Source organism: Triticum urartu, chromosome 6A (assembly GCF_056163025.1).
Source record: "Triticum urartu cultivar PI428250 chromosome 6A, HENAU_Tu73, whole genome shotgun sequence".
Lineage (NCBI taxonomy): Eukaryota > Viridiplantae > Streptophyta > Magnoliopsida > Poales > Poaceae > Triticum > Triticum urartu.
Window position 1 is genome coordinate 342,807,012 of NC_141878.1, and position 20,094 is coordinate 342,827,105.

The 20,094-nt window shown below is 43.7% G+C and overlaps 1 protein-coding gene across 1 annotated transcript; it reads right to left on the reverse strand.

Moving 5' to 3' along the window:
- Positions 1 to 1,603: 1,603 nt before the first annotated feature.
- Positions 1,604 to 1,957, reverse strand: LOC147965195 (uncharacterized). The gene has a single exon (XM_087530334.1). It carries the CDS (start codon positions 1,955 to 1,957, stop codon positions 1,604 to 1,606), a length of 354 nt encoding a protein of 117 aa, XP_087386460.1.
- Positions 1,958 to 20,094: the final 18,137 nt, after the last annotated feature.

Sequence of the window (20,094 nt, forward strand, 5' to 3'; positions counted from 1 at the left end):
TAGAAACTTCTGTTTGCAGCCACAAGCCATTATGGGCTCTGGCATAGTATGAGTAAGTTGTGTGACCTCTTTCAGTGGTGGACTAGCAGATGTAGAGGGAAAGTAGGTGTAACTGTCCACCTAGAGTAAAGAGTAAATGCTTTTGTAAGACTGTGTCTCGGTCATCCGTTTCTCAAACACCATGTAGTGTGAGAAATCCAACGGAGGAGATCGAGTCTTGCGGGGAAAAGTGCGCAAACCTTTGTAGAGTGTACAATCTAATCATGGTTAGCCGTGTCCCCGGTTGTGGACATCTTGAGTATCTAGTACTTGGATTTTCCTATGGTATCTCATCACTCTAAATTAATTTGTTGGGTTAATGAACTACTTTAATTGGGATTGAGTTGGAGGAACCTTCTCAATGATGTTTCAACTACCATGATAGTTAAAATAAAACTTATTCCTTTGTTGTAGGGAAAAATTGGCTTTTCACAAAAACCTTATAACCATACAGCCTCCACCAGCCAAATATGCATATAGTGTTAATATTATTTCTGTTCATTGCTCTACTATGTTACATTGCCAGCATATTCCATGTGATGACCCGTTTCGGGATACAACATATCACGTTGCAGACTTTTCACCCGAGAAGTTAGATTCGCTAGGTCGTTGCCGTGCAGCTCAGCTATGCCGTTGGAGTTGATGGACTCACTTTATCTTCCAAGCCTTCCGTTGTTATCGTATTAGATGGCCTCAAGACATATTTATTGTAATAAGCTCTCTTTTGGAGACATCGATGTATTAAGTGTCTGATTGATACTCTGTTATAAATCCTTCGAGTACTGTGTGTGTCAGCATTACCGATCCAGGGATGGCACTGAAGCACAGAGACTTGACCGTTTGAGGTCGGGTCCCTACACTCGCACCCGTCAAAGTATCCGCTGATCTACTGGACGAGGAAGCGGTAGGTCGCTATGTTTGCATCCTTGGCGTCCCAGTCGCTAGATGATTGTTGGACCACCAAGTCTGACTCGCTGTAGCTCAGAATCCGGCGGATGTCAACTTCCTTGGCCAGACGGAGTCCGTGTAGGAGTGCCTCCTATTCGGCCACATTATTGGAGGCAGCAAAGTGAATTTGTAGCATGTATCCGAGCTTGTCACCTTTGGGAGAAGTGAGGAAAATGCCAGCTCCCAAGCCAGTTCGCATCTTCGAGCCATCAAAGTGCATCCGCCAATGAGTGGAGTTCGGAGCTGGCGGCAAGTACTGAGTCTCGGCCCAGTTGACAAGGAAGTCGACCAGTGCTTAGGACTTGATGGCGGTGCATGGCTGGTAGAAGATGGTGTAGGGGGGCAGCTCAATGGCCCACTTGGCTACTCGGCCTAATGCATCTCTGTTGCCTATGATCTTGGCCGGTGGAGCAGTGCACGCGACTGTGATGGAGTGCTCTTGGAAATATGGACTGAGCTTCTTGGCAGCGAAGTACACGCTATAGCACGTCTTCTGGTAGTGGGGGTAATTCTGCTTTGAGGCTGACAATACCTCACTCAAGTAGTACACAGGCCTCTGAACCAGCTATGCTCTGTCGTCTTTTGGACGCTCTACCACAATGATGGTGCTAACCACTCAGCTGGTGGCGGCGATGTAGAGGAACATGGGTTCCTTAGCAGCCGGAGTCGCCAGGACAGGCGGCATGGTCTCCATCTTCTTGACTTGGAGGAAGGCCTCATCCGCCTTGTCGTTCCACTCGAAGTGAGTGGTTTTCTTCATCAATTGGTACAGTGGTAGAGCCTTCTCGCCTAGCCGACTGATGAAGTTGCTGATGGATGCTAAGCAGTCAGTGAACTTTTGGACGTCTCGCAGCCGGGAGGGTCTCTCCGTCCGCTCAATGGCCTTGATCTTCACAGGATTGCACTGGATGTCGCGTTCTAAGACAAGGAAGCCAAGGAGCTGGCCGGCTGGAAATCCGAAGACACACATTTCTGGGTTGAGCTTGATTTGAAAACGGGGTAGATTTTTGAAAGTTTCCTTGAGATCTTCCAAGAGGGTACCACGCTTCTTCATCTTCACCACAATATTGTCTACCTAGACGTGGGCATTTCTGCTGAGTTTCTTGAGGAGGAACTTCTGCATACAACGCTGAAAGATGGCGCCGACATTTCTCAAGCTGAACGTCATGGTCAGGTAGCAGAAGGCTCTGAATGGTGTGACGAAGGCAGTCTTCGGCCGATCGGCCGGGTTCAGCTTGATCTGGTGGTAGCCGGATTAGGCATGAAGGAAAGACAACAGCTCGCATCCGGGTGTGGAGTCTACCACTTGATCGATTCCGGGCAGAGAAAATGGATCTTTGGGGCAGGCTTTGTTGAGGCTAGTGTAGTTAATACACATGCGCCAGTTGTTATTCTTCTTCAGTACAAGGACCGGGTTGGCAAGCCATTCTGGAAGGAACACTTCCATAATAAAGCCGACTGATAGGAGTCAGGCTATCTCTTCACTAACAATTCTTCTTTTTTCTTCTGACAGACAGCGGAGGGGCTGCTTGACCGGTTTTGCATCTGATTTGACATGTAGCATGTGCTCGGCGAAATCCGTCGAAACACCCAACATATCCTTGGCAGACCATGCAAAGATGTCCCGATTCTCACGGAGGAAATCGACGAGCTTGCTTTTCTATTTGCTATCAAGGTGGGTCCCCACGATAGCGTGCCTCTCTGGGTGGTCGAGGTCCAAGGGAATCTTCTTTATTTCTTTGGTCGGCTAGAAAGAACCCGTGGCTTCTGACTCCTTGGGGTGTGGCAACAGGTCCGGCTGCTTGCAGGCCATGGCCACAACCCGGTCAAGGAGTTTCGTCTCGGCAGCGATCATGAGGGACTCGGCCAGCCGGCTGCTGATACGTCTCCAACGTATCTAAATTTTTTGATTGTTCCATGCTATTATATTATCTGTTTTGGATGTTTAATGGGCTTTAATATGCTCTTTTATATTATTTTTGGGACTAACCAATTAACCGAAGGCCCAGTGCCAGGTTCTATTTTTTTGCCTATTTTAGAGTTTTGCAGAAAGGGAATACCAAACGGAGTCCAAGCGGAATGAAACCCTCGCGATGATCTTTCTTGGACCGAAAGCAATCCAGAAAACTTGGAGTCGAAGTCTAGAACTCCAAGAGGAAGCCACGAGGCAGGAGGGCGCGCCCAGGGGGTAGGCGCCCCCCACCCTCATGGGCCCCTCGTAGCTCCACCGACGTACTTCTTTCGCCTATATATACTCTTATACTCTAGAAACATCAGGGAGAGCCACGAAACCACTTTTCCACCGCCGCAACCTTCTGTACCTGTGAGATCCCATCTTGGGGCAATTTCCGGCGATCTGCCGAAGGGGGAATCGATCACGGTGGGCTTCTAAATCATCACCATTGCCTCTCCGATGAAGTGTGAGTAGTTTACCACAGACCTTCGGGTACATAGTTATTAGCTAGATGGCTTCTTCTCTCTCTTTGATTCTCAATACAAAGTTCGCCTCGATGTTCTTGGAGATCTATTCGATGAAATACTCTTTTGCGGTGTGTTTGTCGAGATCCGATGGATTGTTGATTTATGAACAAGATTATCTATGAATATTATTTGGTTCTTCTCTGAATTCTTATATGCATGATTTGATATGTTTGCATGTCTCTTCAAATTATCGGTTTAGTTTGGCCTACTAGATTGATCTTCCTTGCAATGGAGAAGTGCTTAGCTTTGGGTTTGATCTTGCGGTGTCCTTTCCCAATGATAGTAGGGGCAGCAAGGCATGTAATGTATTGTTGCCATTGGGGATAAAAATATGGGGTTTATATCATATTGCTTGAGTTTATCCCTCTACATCATGTCATCTTGCTTAAAGGGTTACTCCATTCTTATGAACTTAATACTCTAGATGCATGTTGGATAGCGGTCGATGTGTGGAGTAATAGTAGTAGATGCAGAATCATTTTGATCTACTTGACACGGACGTGATTCCTATATTCATGATCACTGCCTTAGATATCTTCATAACTATGCAATTTTCTATCAATTGCTCGGCAGTAATTTCTTCATCCACCGTAATACATCATATCTTGAGAGAAGCCACTAGTGAAACCTATGTCCCCCGGGTCTCTTTCCTATTATATTACATATATTTTATTTACATCACATCTCGTTTACTATTTTGCAATCTTTACTTTCCAATCTATTCAATAAAAATACCAAAAATATTTACTTTACTAACTATATTAAATCTCACTTTTGCGAGTGACCGTGAAGGGATTGACAACCCCTTTATCACGTTGGTTGCATGGTTGTTGATTGTTTGTTCAGGTACTAGGTGATTTATGTGTTATCTCCTACTGGATTGATACCTTGGTTCTCAAAACTAAGGGAACTAATTACGCTACTTTGCTGCATCACCCTTTCCTCTTCAAGGGAAAACCAATGCATGCTCAAGAGGTAGCAAGAAGGATTTCTGGCGCCATTGCCGAGGAGATCTACGCCAAGTCAAGACTGAAGGAAATATGCCCTAGAGGCAATAATAAAGTTATTATTTATTTCCTTATATCATGATAAATGTTTATTATTCATGCTAGAATTGTATTAACCGGAAACATAATACATGTGTGAATACATAGACAAACAAAGTGTCACTAGTATGCCTCTAATTGACTAGCTCGTTAATCAAAGATGGTTATGTTTCCTAACCATGAACAATGAGTTGTTATTTGATTAACGGGATCACATCATTAAGAGAATGATCTGATTGACATGACCCATTCCATTAGCTTAGCACCCGATCGTTTAGTATGTTGCTATTGCTTTCTTCATGACTTATACATGTTCCTATAACTATGAGATTATGCAACTCCCGTTTATCGGAGGAACACTTTGGATACTACCAAAGGTCACAACGAAACTGGGTGATTATAAAGGAGTACTACAGGTGTCTCCAAAGGTAAATGTTGGGTTGGCATATTTCGAGATTAGGATTTGTCACTCCGATTGTCGGAGAGGTATCTCTGGGCCCTCTCGGTAATGCACATCACATAAGCCTTGCAAGCATTGCAACTAATATGTTAGTTGTGAGATGATGTATTACGAAACGAGTAAAGAGACTTGCTGGTAACGAGATTGAACTAGGTATTGGATACCGACGATCGAATCTCGGGCAAGTAACATACCGATGACAAAGGGAACAACGTATGTTGTTATGCGGTCTGACCAGTAAAGATCTTCGTAGAATATGTAGGAGCCAATATGGGCATCCAGGTCCCGCTATTGGTTATTGACCGGAGACGTGTCACGGTCATGTCTACATTGTTCTCGAACCCGTAGGGTCCGCACGCTTAAGGTTGCGATGACAGTTACATTATGAGTTTATGCATTTTGATGTACCGAAGGTTGTTCGGAGTCCCGGATGTGATCACGGACATGACGAGGAGTCTCGAAATTGTCGAGACGTAAAGATTGATATATTGGGAGCCTATGTTTGGATATCAGAAGTGTTCCGGGTGAAATCGGGATTTTACCGGAGTACCGGGAGGTTACCGGAACCCCCCGGGAACCATATGGGCCTTAGTGGGCCTTAGTGGAAAGCAGAAAGGGGCAGCCCAAGGTGGCCGCGCGCCTCCCCCCTTCCCCTAGTCCTATTAGGACTAGGAGAAGTGGCCGGCCCCCTCTCTCTCTTCCCCACCCCCCCGAGGAATCCTATTCCAACTAGGATTGGGGGGGAATCCTACTCCCGGAGGGAGTAGGACTCTCCTGGCGCGCCCCTTGTTGCCGGCCAGCCTCCCCCCCTTTGGTCCTTTATATACTGAGGTAGAGGCACCCTAGAACAAACAAGTTGATCCACGTGATCTATTCCTTAGCCGTGTGCGGTGCCCCCAGCCACCATATTCCTCGATAATACTGTAGCGGAGTTTAGGCGAAGTCCTGCTGCTGTAGTGCATCAAGATCGTCACCACGCCGTCGTGCTGACGGAACTCTTCCCCGACACTTTGCTGGATCGGAGTCCGGGGATCGTCATCGAGATGAACGTGTGCTCGAACTCGGAGGTGCCGTAGTTTCGGTACTTGATCGGTTGGATCGTGAAGACGTACGACTACTTCCTCTACGTCGTGTCAACGCTTCCGCAGTCGGTCTGCGTGGGTACGTAGACAACACTCTCCCCTCTCGTTGCTATGCATCACATGATCTTGCGTGTGCGGTAGGAAATTTTTTGAAATTACTACGAAACCCAACAGTGGCATCCGAGCCTAGGTTATTTATGTTGATGTTATATGCACGAGTAGAACACAAGTGAGTTGTGGGCGATATAAGTCATACTGCCTACCAGCATGTCATACTTTGGTTCGGCGGCATTGTTGGACGAGACGACCCGGACCAACCTTACGCGTACGCTTACGCGAGACCGGTTGCCCCGACGTGCTTTGCACACAGGTGGCTTGCGGGCAACTGTCTCTCCAACTTTAGTTGAACCAAGTATCGCTACGCCCGGTCCTTGCGAAGGTTAAAACGGAGTCTATTTGACAAACTATCGTTGTGGTTTTGATGCGTAGGTGAGATTGGTTCTTGCTTAAGCCCGTAGCAGCCACGTAAAACTTGCAACAACAAAGTAGAGGACGTCTAACTTGTTTTTGCAGGGCATGTTGTGATGTGATATGGTCAAGACATGATGCTGAATTTTATTGTATGAGATGATCATGTTTTGTAACCGAGTTATCGGCAACTGGCAGGAGCCTTATGGTTGTCGTTTTATTGTATGCAATGCAATCGCGATGTAATGCTTTACTTTATTACTAAACGGTAGTGATAGTCGTGGAAGCATAAGATTGGCGAGACGACAACGATGCTACGATGGAGATCAAGGTGTCGCGCGGTGATGATGGTGATCACGACGGTGCTTCGAAGATGGAGATCACAAGCACAAGATGATGATGGCCATATCATATCACTTATATTGATTGCATGTGATGTTTATCTTTTATGCATCTTATCTTGCTTTGATTGGCTGTAGCATTATAAGATGATCTCTCACTAAATTATCAAGAAGTGTTCTCCCTGAGTATGCACCGTTTCCAAAGTTCGTCGTGCCCAGACACCACGTGATGATCGGGTGTGATAAGCTCTACGTCCATCTACAACGGGTGCAAGCCAGTTTTTGCACACGCAGAATACTCAGGTTAAACTTGACGAGCCTAGCATATGCAGATATGGCCTCGGAACACGGAGACCGAAAGGTCGAGCGTGAATCATATAGTAGATATGATCAACATAACAATGTTCACCATTGAAAACTACTCCATCTCACGTGATGATCGGTTATGGTTTAGTTGATTTGGATCACGTGATCATTTAGAAGATTAGATGGATGTCTATCTAAGTGGGAGTTCTTAAGTAATATGATTAATTGAACTTAAATTTATCATGAAATTAGTCCCTGGTAGTATCTTGCTTGTTTATGTTGATTGTAGATAGATGGCTCGTGCTGTTGTTCCGTGAATTTTAATGCGTTCCTTGAGAAAGCAAAGTTGAAAGATGATGGTAGCAATTACACGGACTGGGTCCGTAACTTGAGGATTATCCTCATTGCTGCACAGAAGAATTACGTCCTGGAAGCACCGCTGGGTGCCAGGCCTGCTGCAGGAGCAACGCCGGATGTTATGAACGTCTGGCAGAGCAAAGCTGATGACTACTCGATAGTTCAGTTGGCCATGCTTTACGGCTTAGAATCGGGACTTCAACGACGTTTTGAACGTCATGGAGCATATGAGATGTTTCAGGAGTTGAAGTTAATATTTCAAGCAAATGCCCGGATTGAGAGATATGAAGTCTCCAATAAGTTCTATAGCTACAAGATGGAGGAGAACAGTTCTGTCAGTGAGCATATACTCAAAATGTCTGGGTATAGTAATCACTTGATTCAATTGGGAGTTAATCTTCCGGATGATTGTGTCATTGACAGAATTCTCCAATCACTGCCACCAAGCTACAAGAGCTTCGTGATGAACTATAATATGCAAGGGATGAACAAGACTATTCCCGAGCTCTTCGCAATGCTGAAAGCTGCGGAGGTAGAAATCAAGAAGGAGCATCAAGTGTTGATGGTTAACAAGACCACTAGTTTCAAGAAACAGGGCAAAGGGAAGAAGAAGGGGAACTTCAAGAAGAACAGCAAGCAAGTTGCTGCTCAGGAGAAGAAACCCAAGTCTGGACCTAAGCCTGAAACTGAGTGCTTCTACTGCAATCAGACTGGTCACTGGAAGCGGAACTGCCCCAAATATTTGACGGATAAGAAGGATGGCAAGGTGAATAAAGGTATATGTGATATACATGTTATTGATGTGTACCTTACTAGAGCTCGCAGTAGCACCTGGGTATTTGATACTGGTTCTGTTGCTAATATTTGCAACTCGAAACAGGGACTACGGATTAAGCGAACACTGTCAAAGGACGAGGTGACGATGCGCGTGGGAAACGGTTCCAAAGTCGATGTGATCGCGGTCGGCACGCTACCTCTACATCTACCTTCAGGATTAGTATTAGACCTAAATAATTGTTATTTGGTGCCAGCGTTGAGCATGAACATTATATCTGGATCTTGTTTAATGCGAGACGGTTATTCATTTAAATCAGAGAATAATGGTTGTTCTATTTATATGAGTAATATCTTTTATGGTCATGCACCCTTGAAGAGTGGTCTATTCTTGTTGAATCTCGATAGTAGTAACACACATATTCATAATGTTGAAGCCAAAAGATGCAGAGTTGATAATGAAAGTGCAACTTATTTGTGGCACTGTCGTTTAGGTCATATCGGTGTAAAGCGCATAAAGAAACTCCATACTGATGGACTTTTGGAACCACTTGATTATGAATCACTTGGTACTTGCGAACCGTGCCTCATGGGCAAGATGACTAAAACACCGTTCTCCGGTACTATGGAGAGAGCAACAGATTTGTTGGAAATCATACATACCGATGTATGTGGTCCGATGAATATTGAGGCTCGTGGCGGATATCGTTATTTTCTCACCTTCACAGATGACTTAAGCAGATATGGGTATATCTACTTAATGAAACATAAGTCTGAAACATTTGAAAAGTTCAAAGAATTTCAGAGTGAAGTTGAAAATCATCCTAACAAGAAAATAAAGTTTCTACGATCTGATCGTGGAGGAGAATATTTGAGTTACGAGTTTGGTGTACATTTGAAAAATTGTGGAATAGTTTCGCAACACACGCCACCCGGAACACCACAGCGTAATGGTGTGTCCGAACGTCGTAATCGTACTTTAATAGATATGGTGCGATCTATGATGTCTCTTACTGATTTACCGCTATCATTTTGGGGATACGCTCTAGAGACGGCCGCATTCACGTTAAATAGGGCACCATCAAAATCCGTTGAGACAACGCCTTATGAACTGTGGTTTGGCAAGAAACCAAAGTTGTCGTTTCTTAAAGTTTGGGGATGCGATGCTTATGTGAAAAAGCTTCAACCTGATAAGCTCGAACCCAAATCGGAGAAATGTGTATTCATAGGATACCCAAAGGAGACTGTTGGGTACACCTTCTATCACAGATCCGAAGGCAAGACATTCGTTGCTAAGAATGGATCCTTTCTAGAGAAGGAGTTTCTCTCGAAAGAAGTGAGTGGGAGGAAAGTAGAACTTGACGAGGTAACTGTACCTGCTCCCTTACTGGAAAGTAGTACATCACAGAAAACTGTTTCAGTGACACCTACACCAGTTAGTGAGGAAGCTAATGATAATGATCATGAAACTTCAGATCAAGATACTACTGAACCTCGTAGATCAACCAGAGTAAGATCCGCGCCAGAGTGGTACGGTAATCCTGTTCTGGAAGTCATGCTACTAGATCATGATGAACCTACGAACTATGAAGAAGCAATGGTGAGCCCAGATTCCGCAAAGTATGGACTTTGGTTGACTTGCCCGATGATCGGCAAGCAATTGAGAATAAATGGATCTTCAAGAAGAAGACAGACGCTGATGGTAATGTTACTGTCTACAAAGCTCGACTTGTCGCGAAAGGTTTTCGGCAAGTTCAAGGGATTGACTACGATGAGACCTTCTCACCCGTAGCGATGCTTAAGTCTGTCCGAATCATGTTAGCAATTGCCGCATTTTATGATTATGAAATTTGGCAAATGGATGTCAAAACTACATTCCTGAAGAGTTGTATATGATGCAACCAGAAGGTTTTGTCGATCCAAAAGGAGCTAACAAAGTGTGCAAGCTCCAGCGATCCATTTATGGACTAGTGCAAGCCTTTCGGAGTTGGAATAAACGCTTTGATAGTGTGATCAAAGCATTTGGTTTTATACAGACTTTCGGAGAAGCCTATATTTACAGGAAAGTGAGTGGGAGCTCTATAGCATTTCTGATATTATATGTGGATGACATATTACTAATTGGAAATGATATAGAATTTCTGGATAGCATAAAGGGATACTTGAATAAGAGTTTTTCAATGAAAGACCTCGGTGAAGCTGCTTACATATTAGGCATTAAGATCTATAAAGATAGATCAAGACGCTTAATTGGACTTTCACAAAGCACATACCTTGACAAAGTTTTGAAGAAGTTCAAAATGGATCAAGCAAAGAAAGGATTCTTGCCTGTGTTACAAGGTGTGAAATTGAGTAAAACTCAATGCCCGACCACTGCAGAAGATAGAGAGAATATGAAAGATGTTCCCTATGCATCAGCCATAGGATCTATCATGTATGCAATGCTATGTACCAGACCCGATGTGTGCCTTGCTATAAGTCTAGCAGGGAGGTACCAAAGTAATCCAGGAGTGGATCACTGGACAGCGGTCAAGAACATCCTGAAATACCTGAAAAGGACTAAGGATATGTTTCTCGTATATGGAGGTGACAAAGAGCTCACCGTAAAAGGTTACGTTGATGCAAGCTTTGACACTGATTCGGACGATTCTAAATCGCAAACCGGATACGTGTTTACATTAAACGGTGGAGCTGTCAGTTGGTGCAGTTCTAAACAAAGCGTCGTAGCGGGATCTACATGTGAAGCGGAGTACATAGCTGCTTCGGAAGCAGCGAACGAAGGAGTCTGGATGAAGGAGTTCATATCCGATCTAGGTGTCATACCTAGTGCATCGGGACCAATGAAAATCTTTTGTGACAATACTGGTGCAATTGCCTTGGCAAAGGAATCCAGATTTCACAAAAGGACCAAGCACATCAAGAGACGCTTCAACTCCATCCGGGATCTAGTCCAGGTGGGAGACATAGAGATTTGCAAGATACATACAGATCTGAATGTCGCAGACCCGTTGACTAAGCCTCTTCCACGAGCAAAACATGATCAGCACCAAGGCTGCATGGGTGTTAGAATCATTACAGTGTAATCTAGATTATTGACTCTAGTGCAAGTGGGAGACTGAAGGAAATATGCCCTAGAGGCAATAATAAAGTTATTATTTATTTCCTTATATCATGATAAATGTTTATTATTCATGCTAGAATTGTATTAACCGGAAACATAATACATGTGTGAATACATAGACAAACAAAGTGTCACTAGTATGCCTCTACTTGACTAGCTCGTTAATCAAAGATGGTTATGTTTCCTAACCATGAACAATGAGTTGTTATTTGATTAACGGGATCACATCATTAAGAGAATGATCTGATTGACATGACCCATTCCATTAGCTTAGCACCCGATCGTTTAGTATGTTGCTATTGCTTTCTTCATGACTTATACATGTTCCTATAACTATGAGATTATGCAACTCCCGTTTACCGGAGGAACACTTTGGGTACTACCAAACGTCACAACGTAACTGGGTGATTATAAAGGAGTACTACAGGTGTCTCCAAAGGTACATGTTGGGTTGGCGTATTTCGAGATTAGGATTTGTCACTCTGATTGTCGGAGAGGTATCTCTGGGCCCTCTCGGTAATGCACATCACATAAGCCTTGCAAGCATTGCAACTAATATGTTAGTTGTGAGATGATGTATTACGGAACGAGTAAAGAGACTTGCCGGTAACGAGATTGAACTAGGTATTGGATACCGACGATCGAATCTCGGGCAAGTAACATACCGAGGACAAAGGGAACAACGTATGTTGTTATGCGATCTGACCGATAAAGATCTTCGTAGAATATGTAGGAGCCAATATGGTCATCCAGGTCCCGCTATTGGTTATTGACCGGAGACGTGTCTCGGTCATGTCTACATTGTTCTCGAACCCGTATGGTCCGCACGCTTAAGGTTACGATGACAGTTATATTATGAGTTTATGCATTTTGATGTACCGAAGGTTGTTCGGAGTCCCGGATGTGATCACGGACATGACGAGGAGTCTCGAAATGGTCGAGACGTAAAGATTGATATATTGGGAGCCTATGTTTGGATATCAGAAGTGTTCCGGGTGAAATCGGGATTTTACCGGAGTACCGGGAGGTTACCGGAACCCCCCGGGAACCATATGGGCCTTAGTGGAAAGGAGAAAGGGGCAGCCCAAGGTGGCCGCGCACCTCCCCCCTTCCCCTAGTCCTATTAGGACTAGGAGAGGTGGCCGGCCCCCTCTCTCTCTTCCCCCCCCCCGAGGAATCCTATTCCAACTAGGATTGGGGGGGAATCCTACTCCCGGAGGGAGTAGGACTCTCCTGGCGCGCCCCTTGTCGCCGGCCAGCCTCCCCCCTTTGGTCCTTTATATACTGCGGTAGAGGCACCCTAGAACAAACAAGTTGACCCACGTGATCTATTCCTTAGCCGTGTGCGGTGCCCCCAGCCACCATATTCCTTGATAATACTGTAGCGGAGTTTAGGCGAAGCCCTGCTGCTGTAGTGCATCAAGATCGTCACCACGCCGTCGTGCTGACGGAACTCTTCCCCGACACTTTGCTGGATCGGAGTCCGGGGATCGTCATCGAGCTGAACATGTGCTCGAACTCGGAGGTGTCGTAGTTTTGGTGCTTGATCGGTTGGATCGTGAAGACGTACGACTACTTCCTCTACGTCGTGTCAACGCTTCCGCAGTCGGTCTGCATGGGTACGTAGACAACACTCTCCCCTCTCGTTGCTATGCATCACATGATCTTGCGTGTGTGTAGGAAATTTTTTGAAATTACTACGAAACCCAACAAAGACATACTAAGTACCCACCATAAACTCTTCTCCCTCACATTACATTATTTGCCATTCGCCTCTCGTTTTCCCCTCCCCCACTTATAAAACAATTTTCGAAAACCTCTGCCTTTTCTTCACCCCTCTTCCGTTCGTCTCTTTTCGCTTGCTTCTTGTGCATCCTTGTGTTAGATCGTTTGTTTCGCCTTCATGGCTAGTCCTCCTATCATTGTTAATACTCCCGATAAGGAAGTTCTTAATTTTAAACAAAGAGAGGGAGAAAATCTAAAAGATGCTTGGTATAGAATTTGCAATGCTCAAAATAGATCTACTAGAAAGCAATGCACTTCCGTCCTTCTTCGCAATTTTTACGTAGGCATCACTCCTTGGAATAGACATGTTCTTGACACCATTACCGGAGGGAATTTCTTGGAAGCCGTACTTTTGATTCTTATAATTCTATGATAGATTTGTTAGGCCCACCACCTCTGTTGGTCAATGGAACTATTTTAACTTTGGAACATGTGATGCAAAGGTTTGATATTATTGAAAATAAAATTGCCACTTTAGAGTTAATCGAAAATTTTGATAAAAAGATACACAACCAAATTACCCAATATGGATCTAAGATAGGAGTTACTCTGAAAAATCATAGAGAGAAGGAACCCATAGTTAATGAGAAGATAAATCAAGATTCCACTAGAATTGATAAACTCGAAGATATTAATACCAACTTGGGGTCCGCTTTTTCTGCAATTAAAAATACCTCAAATCCTCCTCCTACCAAAGTTTCCAAGTTTATCTATGTTCCTAAAAATAAGGGTGAATCTTCTAGTAAGGAAAATGAAGACCTCAAATCAGTAAGTGTTCACACCAACTTTTTCGATATCATTAAGGAACCTTTTGCTACAAATGAATTTCTTGATTTCTTTCCTAGGAGTTTGATCATTAACAAAACCAAAGAACCTCCTAAGGGTTATGTGTGTTCAATTGAAGAATTGCATACCAAAGATGGCAATACCTAGATCTATTCTTCTTTTTATGCCTAGCTAGGGGCGTTAAACGATAGCACTTGTTGGGAGGCAAGCCAATTTTATTTTTGTTCTTTGCTTTTTGCTCCTGTTTAGTAATAAATAATTCATCTTGCTTCTTTTATGATTGTGTTTTTTATGTTTTAATTAGTGTTTGCACCAAGTAAAGCCTTTGGGATCTTCTTGGGTGATAGTTGTTTGATCTTGCTGAAAAAACAGAAACTTTTATGCTCACGAAATTAATTTTCATTTTTACCAAGGAGCGATAAAATACCTACTCCTATTGCACTAGATCAATATACAGATTGCTCAGGCCATCCTAATTTGTCAGAATTTTTGGAGTTACAGAAGTGTTCGAAAGTTACAGATTGCTACAGACTATTCTATTTTTGACAGATTCTGTTTTTCGTGTGTTGTTTGCTTATTTCGAAGAATCTATGAGTAGTATCGGGGGTATGAACCATAGAGAAGTTGGAATACAGTAGGTTTAACACTAATATAAATAAAGAATTAGTTCATTACAGTACCTTAAAGTGGTGGTTTATTTTCTTATACCAACGGAGCTCATGAGATTTTTTGTTGAGTTTTGTGTTGTGAAGTTTTCAAGTTTTGGGTAAGGATTTGATGGACTATGGAATAAGGAGTGGCAAGAGCCTATGCTTGGGGATGCCCAATGCACCCCAAGGTAATATTCAAGGACAACCAAGGGCCTAAGCTTGGGGATGCCCCGAAAGGCATCCCCTCTTTCATCTTCGTCTATCGGTAACTTACTTGAGGCAATATTTTTATTCACCACATGATATGTGTTTTTCTTGGAGCGTCTTGTATGATATGAGTCTTTGGTTTTTAGATTTCTACAATCATCCTTGTTGTACACACCTTTGAGAGGGACACGGATGAATCGTGATTTATTAGAATACTCTATGTGCTTCACTTATATCTTTTGAGCTAGGCAATTTTGCTCTAGTGCTTCACTTATATCTTTTTAGAGCACAGCGGTGGCTTTATTTTATAGAAATTTTTGAACTCTCATGCTTCACTTACATTATTTTGAGAGTCTTTAAACAGCATGGTAATTTTCTTTGGTTATAAATTTAGTCCTAATATAATAGGCATCCAAGAGGAATATAATAAAAACTTTCATATAAAGTGCATTGAATACCATGAGAAGTTTGATTCCTTATGATTGTTTTGAGATATAAAGATGGTGATATTAGAGTCATGCTAGCGAGTAATTGTTAATTGGAGAAATACTTGTGTTAAGGTTTGTGATTCACGTAACATGCATGTATGGTCAACCGTTATGTAACGAAGTTGGAGCATGAGGTATTTTTTGATTGTCTTCCTTATGAGTGACGGTCGGGGACAAGCGATGGTGTTTTCCTACCAATCTATCCCCCTAGGAGCATGTGCATAGTACTTCATTTCAATAACTAATAGATTTTTTCAATAAGTATATTTCGTTATGACTAATGTTGACTCCATGGATTATACGCACTCTCACCCTTCCACCATCGCTAGCCTCTCTAGTATCGCTCAACTTTCGCCGGTACCATACACCCACCATATACCTTCCTCAAAACAGCCACCATACCTACCTATTATGGCATTTCCATGGCCATTCTGAGATATATTGCCATGCAAGTTTCCACCGTTCCATTTCTTATGACATGTTCCATCATTTTCATATTGCTTTGCATGATCATGTAGTTGACATCGTATTTGTGGCAAAGCTACCATTCATAATTCTTTCATACATCTCACTCTTGATTAATTGCACGTCCCGGTACACCGTCGGAGGCAATCATATAGAGTCCTATTTTGTTCTAAGTATCGAGTTGTAAGTAAATAAAAGTGTGATGATCTTCATTATTAGAGCATTGTCCCATGTGATAAATAAAAAAAGGGAGACCAAAGAAGCCAAACAAAAAAAGAGAAAAAAAAGAGAAGGGGAAATGTTACTATCCTTTTTCCGCACTTGTGCTTCAAAGTAGCACCATGATCTTCATGACAGAGAGTCTTGTATGTTGTCACTTTCATATGCTAGTGGGAATTTTTCATTATGGAACTTGGCTTGTATATTCCAATGATGGGCTTCCTCAAATTTCCCTAGGACTTCATGAGCAAGCAAGTTGGATGCACACCCACTTAGTTTTCTTTTGAGCTTTCATAAACTTATAGCTCTAGTGCATCCATTGCATGACAATCCCTACTCACTCACATAGATATCTATTGATGGGCACCTCCATAGCTCGTTGGTACGCCTAGTTGATGTGAGACCATCTTCTCCATTTTGTCTTCTCCACAACCACCCCTATGTTCCACCTATAGTGCTATATCCAAGGCTCACGCTCATGTATTGCATGAAGATTGAAAAAGTTTGAGAACATCAAAAGTATGAAACATTTTCTTGGCTTGTCATCAGGGTTGTGCATGATTAAATATTTTGTGTGATGAAGATAGAGCATAGCCAGACTATATGATTTTGTAGGGATAGGTTTCTTTGGCCATGTTATTTTAATAAGACATGATTGCTTTGTTAGTATGCTTGAAGTATTATTGTTTTTATGCCAATATTTAACTTTTGTCTTAAATCTTTCGGATATGAACATTAATGCCACAATAAAGAGAATTACATTGATAATTATGTTAGGTAGCATTCCACATCTAAAATTTTGTTTTTATCATTTACCTACTCGAGGACGAGAAGGAATTAAGCTTGGGGATGCTTGATACGTCTCCAACGTATCTATAATTTTTGATTGTTCCATGCTATTATATTATCTATTTTGGATGTTTAATGGGCTTTAATATGCTATTTTATATTATTTTTGGGACTAACCTATTAACCGGAGGCCCAATGCCAATTTCTGTTTTTTTATCCTATTTTAGAGTTTTGCAGAAAAGGAATACCAAACGGAGTCCAAACAGAATGAAACCTTCGCGATGATCTTTCTTGGACTGAAAGAATCCAGAATACTTGGAGTCGAAGTCTGGAACTCCATGAGGCATGAGGGTGCGCTCAGGGGGGTAGGCGTGCCCCCACCCTCATGGGCCCCTCATAGCTCCACTGACGTACTTCTTTCGCCTATATATACTCTTATACCCTAGAAACATTAGGGAGAGCCACGAAACCACTTTTCCACCGCCGCAACCTTTTGTACCCTTGAGATCCCATCTTGGGGCCTTTTCTGATGATCTGCCGGAGGGGGAATCGATCACGGAGGGCTTCTACATCAACACCATTGCCTCTCCGATGAAGCGTGAGTAGTTTACCATAGACCTTCGGGTCCATAGTTATTAGCTAGATGGCTTCTTCTCTCTCTTTGATTCTCAATATAAAGTTCTCCTCGATGTTCTTGGAGATCTATTCGATGTAATACTCTTTTGCGGTGTGTTTGTCTAGATCCAATGAATTGTGGATTTATGAACAAGATTATCTATGAATATTATTAGGTTCTTCTCTGAATTCTTATATGCATAATTTGATATCTTTGCAAGTTTGTTCGAATTATCGGTTTAGTTTGGCCTACTAGATTGATCTTTCTTGCAATGGGAGAAGTGCTTAGCTTTGGGTTCAATCTTGCAGTGTCCATTCCCAGTGACAGTAGGGGAAGCAAGGCACGTATTGTATTGTTGCCATCGAGGATAAAAAGATGGGGTTAATATCATATTGCTTGATTTTATCCCTCTACATCATGTCATCTTGCTTAAAGCATTACTCCGTTCTTATGAACTTAATACTCTAGATGCATGCTGGATAGCGGTCGATGTGTGGAGTAATAGTAGTAGATGCAGAATCATTTCGATCTACTTGACACAGACATGATGCCTATATTCATGATCATTGCCTTAGATATCTTCATAACTATGCACTTTTCTACCAATTGATCGGCAGTAATTTGTTCACCCACCATAATACATGCTATCTTGAGAGAAGCCACTAGGGAAACCTATGGCCCCTGGGTCTCTTTCCTATTACATTACATCACTTTTATTTACATTGCAGCTCGTTTACTATTTTGCAATCTTTACTTTCCAATCTATACAACAAAAATACCAAAAATATTTACTTTACTATCTCTATTAGATATCACTTTTGCGAGTGACCGTGAAGGGATTGACAACCCCTTTTATTGCTGTCGGTGGGAACGACACCTATGGGATCACAAGAATCCCTACTACGGTTGCAGGGCGCGGGGTCGTGAGAAGAGCGGATCAAACAGATAGCACACGGTTCGTTTATCCAGGTTCGGGCCGCGAGGATGCGTAAAACCCTACTCCTGCTTTGGTGGATTGTATATCTGTGTTCTTGAGCTAGCTATGGGGCGTGAGGAGCTCCAACAAGCCGAATCCTCCTCCTGGTCGCCTCGAGCCTCCTTTTATAGGAAAGGGGTTGCCAAAGTGGCACACAGGAGGTGGAAAGGGTACAGGGATGTGAGGTTATCCCTCACATTACATGACAAGGCGCATTTAATGCGTCTTGCCCAGGTGTCCTTGCTTTATCGGGGATGGGGGAGAGCCCTGTCTCGTCCGTTGCCGCTCCCTCTCATGTCGACATGCGCCCTGGCCAGCAGTGCCCGCGGTGCCATGTAGGCAGGCAGGCAGCTGAGGTGGCGTAGTGGTGGGTCTCCATGAAGATCCGCATGCCGCCACGCAGGTGCCTATCCAGCTGGTTGGGTCGGCAGCTGCTTGCGAACGGCGGTGGAGGTTTGACTAGCGTGGGCCTGATGGTGGCCCTATGGGTGTTCTTGGCAAGGGCCTTGCCGGGGCCCCGGCAAGGGTCTTGCCGTGGCGCCTGCTGTCATCCCTGGCATTGCTCTTGCCGGGGGCCTCGTGGTCCTCCTTGGCTGGGATCCCGCCAAGGATCATCATCTTCTAAAGGGTGGATCTGATCTTGAATGTCTTTACAAAGATCCGCATGCCACCACGGGGATGTCTCCCAAATCCTTGCCCCATGGGGGTAGTGGACTCAAGGGTGACTCACTCCGTAGGTGTGGGGCGAGCTGCCACGGCAAGGGTCTTGCCGGGTTTGCTAAAACCGCCTCCCGGCAAGGATCTTGCCGGGGGGGTCCGCTTCTGTAACACCCTCGATGCGACTATATCTCCCACATGTCGAGGCACGAATTAGAGGCATAATCGCATTGAAGGCATATGTCGCAAGTTAGGCAATCTTCACAACAACCCATGTAATTTAGATAACAAAAGGGGAGATAACATAGTTGGCTTACACTCACCACACCAATCAAGTACATAAATATCATTACATCATCCAAACACTCATGGCCCGACTACGGCGCCAAAAATAAAAGATAACCCAACATGCGACACGGTCCCGATCACCCCCAAGTGGGCACCACTACTGATCATCAGGAAAGGAAACATAGTATCGTTGAGAGTCCTCGTCGAACTCCCACTTGAGCTCAAGCGCGTCACCTGGAGCGGAATCATCAGGGGCTGAGCAAAGCGGTAACATAGCCAATCAACGGTTTGCTAGGACATGGTGGGTTAGAGGTTTGAGATGGCAATTTGGGAGGCTTGAAAGTAAGTGGTAGGCATCGTAGCATTGGCATAGCAAAAGAGCGAGCATCTAGCAAAGCAAAGATAGTAGTGATTTCGAGTGTGTGATCATCTTGCCTACAAAGTTGTCAGAGTTGACTGGATCCTCGAAAGCAAACTCAACGGGCTCCTCGTTAGAGAACTCGTCTCCCGGCTCTACCCAAACAAGACAAACAAGCAAACGGAACACAATCAACCACGTGCAAAGCTAAAACAATATGATGCAAGGATGGTATGCTGTGCGGGATGCGATGCGGGATGCATGTGCAAGATTTGACAGGGAATGCAAGAATCTGGCCTCAACTTGGGAATCCAAGTGTGCCACTGGCAAGATGAGATGAAATCTCTTGAAAACGATATAAAGAACGCCGGAATCGGAGTTACGGTT